Source organism: Bombus vosnesenskii, unplaced genomic scaffold (assembly GCF_011952255.1).
Source record: "Bombus vosnesenskii isolate JDL3184/JDL3185 unplaced genomic scaffold, Bvos_JDL3184-5_v1.1 scf7180000013721, whole genome shotgun sequence".
NCBI classification, from domain to species: domain Eukaryota; kingdom Metazoa; phylum Arthropoda; class Insecta; order Hymenoptera; family Apidae; genus Bombus; species Bombus vosnesenskii.
In genome coordinates, this window is record NW_022883196.1 from 10,846 (window position 1) to 18,992 (window position 8,147).

General features: G+C 40.9%; 1 protein-coding gene across 1 annotated transcript; it reads left to right on the plus strand.

Annotated features, from left to right (window-relative positions):
• Positions 1-6,397: 6,397 nt before the first annotated feature.
• LOC117238893 lies at positions 6,398-7,898 on the plus strand (the record flags this gene model as incomplete). Its single annotated transcript, XM_033504097.1, has 1 exon — positions 6,398-7,898. A coding segment is annotated over exon 1 (1,501 nt), but the record flags the coding sequence as incomplete, so codon positions are not given.
• Positions 7,899-8,147: the final 249 nt, after the last annotated feature.

Genomic DNA, 8,147 nt, shown 5'->3' on the forward strand with positions numbered 1-8,147 from the left:
AACAAACATATCAAAACCAAGCCAACCAATAAACGAAGAACAGGAATGCTCAGCTACAAACGAAGCTGATATGGAAACAATACCAAACAATGAAGAGAATATTACCAATAACGAATTAACCCAACAGGATGAAAGCTGGAAGGTGGCAAGTTATAACAAGAAACGAAAAATAACAGGAAATTCAGATACAGAAAAGCAGCGATGGCTGCAAGAATTACCATTAAGAAACTCCTTCAGCTCACTTACGGAAGAAATAGACGACCCAACAACCAAAAACACAACTAAATCAACGCAAACTACAAAACCACCACCAATATTTGTCGACGCCCAGATAATAGACCCGCTTATTGATCGACTAAACGATATAGTTGGGAAGGAAAACTACACAATAAAACAAACAAAATTAGAACAAGTAAAAATTCAAATAAACACCCCAGAAAATTATAGGAAAGTGATAAAGGAATTAAAAGAAAAAACGCTGTGTACCACACATACCAGCTGAAAACGGAAAGGAGCTACGAAATAGTTATAAGAGGACTACATTCAAAAACTAACACAAAAAAAATTAAGTGACGAATTAGCAAAAATTGGTCACCAAACAAGAGCAATGAACAATATGACAAGATACGATACGAAGCATTTAACAACACACTGTCCATACGTAGGGAAAATAAATGAAGTAAATGTTAAGGAAATTCGAGGATTTGGGAATACAAATTATTGACTATATTTCCCACACAACAGTTATACATCTATATTACTCTCTGAAAACGTCTTGCACGCACGCTGGTCGCCAACCGACTATCCTAGATTCTTCTAACATCTGGCAACAGTCTTTTGTCTCCACTAAGACCTTGACGCCCTCTGGCCCTTACACACACACTCTCATGTACAGTGTAAATGTATCACTTCCCTAACACGCCTCCTTACATTTATACTGTACACTTAATTTTATTTACATACTTGTCGAATTAACAAAATATTTAACATTTATCGCTTTATTTACATTTCTCTTATTTTACATTCATCCATGACCTAAACCTTTCAAATTTCTCTCTACACAGTGCCTTCGTAAAAATATCCGCAGTGTTTTCTTCTGTACTTACTTTTATTATGTTTATCTTATTTTCCTTTACGTACTCGTGAACGTAGTGGTAATGAACTTCGATGTGTTTAGAATTTTTTGTAAAAGTTCCGTATTTTGCTATACTCATTACTCCAGAGTTATCCTCATAGATTTTTACAGGGTTATCGTCTACATTTACATCGAAGATTTTCATTAGTTCTCTGATAGTCATTACTTCGCTCACCGCTTCCGATAGAGCAACATACTCTGCATACGTCGAGGCTTTTGTCACACACCTTTGTTTTTTAGACTTTCATCCAATTACATTTCCATACCATCTAATTACATACCCAGAAGTCGATTTCCTATCTATATGATCTCCTGCCCAATCAGCGTCCACATAACAATCTATCGTTTCGCACTTTTCATTTCTTTTATAATGTAGTCCTAAATCTCTAGTCCGGTACAAATATTTCAATATTCGCAAGGTATATTTAAAATGTGTCTCGTTACAACAATCTTGAAATCTGCTCAGATAATTCACACTATAACTTATATCGGGTCTGGTATTTACACTAATATACAGCAATGCGCCAATTAAATTCTTGTATCCAATGTCCTCTCTATTTATCTCAGCTTTTTCAATTTTTAAGTTGGTCTCCATAGGTGTACAGTACAATTTGCTGTTATGTAATTTATATTTGTTTGCTAATGATTCTATGTATTTCTTTTGGCTTAATCTCATTTCATTTTTTAAATAATCATACTCTATATTCATTCCAAGATATTCTTCTACTTCACCTAAATCTTTCATTTCAAATTTATCAGTTAATAATTTTTTTACACTTTGTATCTTCCCTTTGTTTTTACTACAAATCAACAAATCGTCTACGTATATTAACAAATAAACAACATTTTCTCCCTCTCCATAAGTATATAGGCACAGCTCTATATTGTTCTTCTTAAAACCTAATCTCGTCACATACTTATCAAAACACTCATACCAGTCCCTCGGACTTTCTTTTAACCCATAAAGCGCTTTCGATAATTTACAAACTCTATTCGTTCCGTCCGCATATCCCTTTGGTTGATTTACATATACCTCCGAGCTTACTTCACCATTTAAAAAGGCAGTTTCTACATCCATTTGCTCAATTATTAATCCATTTTGACAACAATATGATAGCAATATCTTAAAGGTCTGATTACTATTAAGGAAGCAAACCCCGATAAATGCAACCATATTACACTCACACTGCGAAAACAGACACCATCAAACATCCTACTGAACGGCACGCACATACCGCAAACAAGGCAAGTCAAATACCTAGGACTAGACCACCTAGAAACACAATTCACATGGAAACAGCATACTAAATCAATAATAGACAAAATACAGACAACAAGGAGACAAATGCATTGGCTAACAAGTCGAAAATCCAAATTAAGCATAAAAAATAAATTAAAAATATACAAAACGATCATAAATCCAATCTGGACGTACGGAATACCACTATGGGGGGCAGCGGCAATGAGCCATATAAACAAAATAGAGACAATACAAGCTAAAATTCTTAGAACAATAGTAAACGCCCCATGGTACGTTAGAAACGAAGGCATACGGAAGGACCTGGGAATACCAATGGTCAAAGAGAAAATTAGCAGACACGCAGAAAAATACAAAGAAAGAATAGGAACACAGCCAAACTGGCTAGCTGCAGAAACGATCAACACCTCAAACATGGATAGAAGGCTGAAAGGGAAATACCCAGCAGACCTCACAAAGGACACAACCAAACAAACACGAAGATGGTATCCCACTGGGGGTAGCTACCCACATAATAATCTAACAGCTAAAAAATTCTACCAAATGTCCAAACTGGACAAATTGTGAATCTAATCTGTAAAATAAAAAAAAACCTGTGATCTGAGTTTAGATCTCAGTTTAGAGTGATACATCTCCTAAAAGGATTAAGAGATTTTTTAACAAATTCCCAAAATAACAGTGAATTTTAGAACAAAGATAATGGAAATACATAAACATCTTGTTAATAACGACGTGGGTATACTGAACTAATGCTAAAAAAAGTTCTCTTTGTCCAACGACCTCTTGATTCCTATACAACCTCTCCTGGTTATCTTGCGCACGCGTAACATTCACGTACCGTTACATGCATTGCCATTCCATACTTTTCGTATCCTTTTTATACTGTTACTTGAATATAGAATTATATAAAAAATACAAGAGCACAAAGATATAGAAAATATAAAAATATAAAAATAAAAGATTACAAAACTGTCAAAATTACAGAAAATCAGATTAAACATTAGTACCTATATTCTACATTCTTTTTGTATTACATATACATTTTTTACATTATAAATGTCGGGTTTACATTAGAATTAGGGTTAGGGGCGTGAAACGAATCTTCACTTGGATTACACATTGTCGTTGTGCAATAGGGAAGACATTGACTAGTGCAACTGCGATTATTATAGAATCGGACAAGTAACCGTGGTAATTAGATACTCGAGAAACTAATGACAATGATCCTAAGTGCAATAACGAATCCGCGGTCAACGGAATAGTGGATGTACGGGCTCACAAAATCTAAGTCGGATGCGTAATATTCACTGGTCGTAAAGGGTTACTCCTTTCATCAGTGAGATCGCGAGCGAGAATGCCTTTCCCGTCCCGATGATGCCACAGAGGAAAACTATAATGGGGTGTGTCTAAGGACACGAGATCATCGGATTCGTCGAGAAAAGCCTTCGTCCAGAAAGTAAGGGAAATTGGCGTTGCTGCTAATTGGTCAATCTCCATATCGGTAGTTAGAAAAGGATGCTAGCCGCCCTTGAGGGAGGGTTGCTAGTGGGAGACGTCGTTCGTGGAAAAATAGGTCTCTCCTGTCTTCCCGTAACTGGGACAAAGACTGTGTATCTGTTGAAGGATTTTAGGTAACTAGATATTAGTGTTTATGACGGTCCTCGGGCTAGCCGATCACGTACTGTGGAGACGCGTCGACATCTGGTAAACATCCTGCCCGGAGAATAGGATCTGCGTGTGGCGAGCTACGGGACAGAAACCGTTGGAATGTTTACTGCCATGTGCCGCTACAAATCTTTCTTTTAAGGATAGCTATAGGATTACTTAATGCCTTTGTTAGATGGAGAGTTCGTCCCGTTGACCGCGGCTACGTTCGGCGACTAATTGTCGCCTTGAGCCCAAGCTCATTGTCACAAGTCTCAAACAAATACAATTGGTTAGAATGACGGCAAATCGTTTAGTTACAACTGTAGATTTTAATTACAATGTTTTTATGGATTTTCCCGAGATTTCAGAGGGAAGGCACCGGTGTCCTCTTATCTCCGACATATATATATATGTCGAGGTTGCATTGAGGATCAGGTTGGGGGCGTTCGGCGAGTTGACCTGAGGGGCAGCCATCGTTGCGATATCACGCAAACACCGTTTATTAACACAAATATCGAGAGTACAGAACCGGCGATCAACCTGGGGATTAGATGCTCGCGGTACTGGTGACAATGGTCTCCGGTTCGGTTACGAATACGCGGCCGACGGGGTGATAGATATGCTTAGTAGAACTCAAACGTGCACTGCTCCTGATCGTAAGACGCTCCGTGCTTCCTCGCTCAGATCTCTAGCAAGAATGCCCCAGTGCCCGTCCCGAGGATGCCCGACCCCCGTGTCTCCATCGGTCGCTTTTGGGACCAACCTGCCTGTCCATTAGGAAACTCTTAATTGCCGGAAGTGACCTAGGTTTTATGGCGGGTCCTCGGGCTAGCGGTACTCGTGTCGCGCAAGTGCCTCAACTTTGGGTATTCATTGTCTGAGGGGCCCGTTGGAATGTTTTACTGCCCGGTACTTCCTGTACTGGAGGTCATACTATCGCTCTATACCTTTGCTAGACAAAGCGCCCGTCCCGTCGACCGCGGTTACGTTGGGCGACGGGCCGTCGCCCCGAGCCAAAGCTCACCATCACCAGTCTCGAACGATTACAATCGGATTAGCTAACTGTCATCGTTTGACTACAGCTATAGTAGACCCTGGAGTACACTGTTGCTGGACTATCCCAAGTTCTAGGTGTTCCGGTGTTCTTCTCTCTCCGACATATATATATATATATACATTTTAAATGTTAAGGTTATCTATTTTATGTTTGTTAAATATATTTAATTTTATATTTCCCCCTTTTTTTTAATTAATAATATATCTATATATATATATTTTTTTTACATTTGCATTTGACAGTGTAGTTGCGCATAGAACATGGCTGCTCATAAATGTCATTAGTAAAGTTATAGTGGCGGGTCTTTAGTTTTGTTATCGAAGTAATTTTCCGTCTGTCGCTCGTTTTTCCTTATTATACCGCAATTAGAACATTTATTTATTAATATTGTTTAAAGTGACAATAGTATTGTTCGTGTGAATATACATACATATATATATATATATATGTCGGAGATGAAAGGAAAGCCGAAGCCTTTCCTTGGAAATCTTGGGAACATCCTCTAGTACCTTAGCCTAGATTTTATTATAGTTGTAATTGCTTAAGATTTGTAATAAGCGAGATTGGGTTCGAGGTGACAATAGGTCGCTGAACGTAGCCACGGTCACGGGATGGATGTTTTATCTAACGGAGGTCTGGAGTGGTTGTATGTGTTTTCCGAGAAATGTGGTTGTGGCGGCATGCGGCCTCGAGAGCGGGCCTAGCCACGTGTGATGTTGCCTCGGAGGTGCCGATGCAATGGGACATACATTGTATTAGTAATCAAAACTCCAGGCAGAAACTGCCTAGCAACGGCGTTTGGAACTTTCTCGATGCTTCCAACGAGTGTGCCTAGCAACGGCGTTTGGAACCTTCTCGATGCTTCCAAACGGGTATAGAAAACAAAATGCAATCGTACAGGGAGAAAAATCTCCACGAGGCTGGCATTCTTGCGATTGCCTTGGAGAGTGATACATCGAGCATTTTCGACGATCGCATTTGCGTCTAAGTTAGTTTCGCTTAGTAAGGAGTTATCCCGGTGACCGTGGATTCGTTTGAACTCAAACATTGCTAATAGTATTATTTAATTTAATTATTCGTAGATCGTATTATTCATTAGGCTTAGTGTTTGTTAGACTTATTATTAGTTGTACTTATTATTTGTTAAGCTTAGTGATAGACCTGTATACACGTGTAAATAAAATCTCGGCTTTGTGAAACGATGGCTAGTCCACATGAAGAGTCGTCGCGCGCCCAAAATTCGAATCGTGACCCGACATCAGAAGTGGGATTAGAACCGTTTAAAGTGCTGCAAGAGCAAATGGTCCTTATGCGCGAGTTAATTCAGACGCTAGCGCACAAACCGGGGGAGCAAAGACCGAGTACGGAATCTAAGGATGCAACGTTACCACGTTTTGACCCCGAAGGCGCGGGCGCCGATCCATCCGCGTGGTGCTCTCATACTGATCTGATTTTGAAAGACCACCCGATGCAAGATAGTGCGTTACTTTCCGCTCTAAATCGCGCCCTAAGGGGTCCTGCTGCGCATTGGCTTTCACAAATGGTGCGCGGTGGAAAGCTTACCTGGCCAACGTTTAAGGAACAATTTCTTTCGCGTTTTGGTGGCAGAGAGACAGCCGCTTCGGCGTTAATAAGGATATCCAGAGAACGACCGTCGGAGACTGAATCCCCGGGAGCGTACGGTAGTCGCCTCCGCTCCATGCTGCAGATGAAGTTGCAGGATCTAACGATGCCCGAAGTGATCAATGCCCTCGCCCTTTATATACTGAGTTCACAAGATCGACGCTTTCGGCGACTAACGCTCGCGAATAATATCAGGACGGAGGACCAATTTCATGATGAAATGAGGATTCTCCCTTACAACGATCAGCCGACATTTTCGCCAAGAAATTCACTAACGGAACCTGAAGCTAAACGAAGCAGGCTATCAGTTCCTCGGATTAAGTGCTACCGCTGTGGTGCTCTCGGACATAGGAGAACGGAGTGTCGCCTGCAAATACAAACGGGGAAGGAGCAGGATATACGAAACCCGAAGGAAAAACGACCAGCCGCATCGTCGAAGGTGACCTGCTTCAAATGCCACGAGGAGGGACATATCGCGCCTAATTGCCCATCATCGCGGAAAAGAAACTACGATTCCATTGACGAACGCCGGATCGACTCCTGTGTAGTGGAAGCTCCGGCTGGTAGATTAAACCATCTGGGTGAGTCGTATCCATTTTACTTTGATTCTGGGGCCGAGTGTTCGTTAATCAAAGAGTCCCTAGCCTCGAAATTTTCGGGTAAAAGAATAACCGATGTGGTAGTGATGCGAGGGATCGGGAATACTTGTATTAAGAGTACACTTCAGATTTTGTCCACTGTTTGTATTAACGGTCTTACATTGGAGATAGTTTTTCATGTCCTTGCCGACGATTACCTAAAATACGATATCATGATTGGTCGCGAGATTTTGAGCCAGGGATTCGACGTAAATATCACGCAAAATAGCCTCGTTATTTGTAAAACAAAGGTCGTTAACGCTTGTGGTAAAGTCGCGGAAGATGCGGTCAACATTAACGAGGTTGACACTGATGTGATCGGTAACGACAGAGATCGATTAATCTCTGTTCTCGAAAAATTTAAAGAATCATTCATTACGGGTTTCCCGCGTACTCGCGTCAATACGGGTCAGTTGGAAATACGGCTAATTGATCCCAACGTCACCGTGCAGAGAAGCCCTTACAGGCTTAGCGAGGAAGAGCGAAGAATAGTACGCGAGAGAATAGACGAATTAATGAAAGCACAAATCGTAAAACCTAGTAATTCGCCGTTCGCGAGCCCTATGATACTCGTGAAGAAGAAGGACGGCTCAGACAGATTGTGTGTAGACTTTCGAGCGCTGAATAAAAATACGGTCGCGGATCGGTATCCCTTACCCCTTATTGCTGACCAAATCGCGAGATTGCAGAGTGCGAGATACTTCATTAGCCTGGACATGGCTAGCGGATTTCACCAGATCCCCATTCATCCTAACTCGACGGAATATACTGCGTTCGTTACCCCCGACG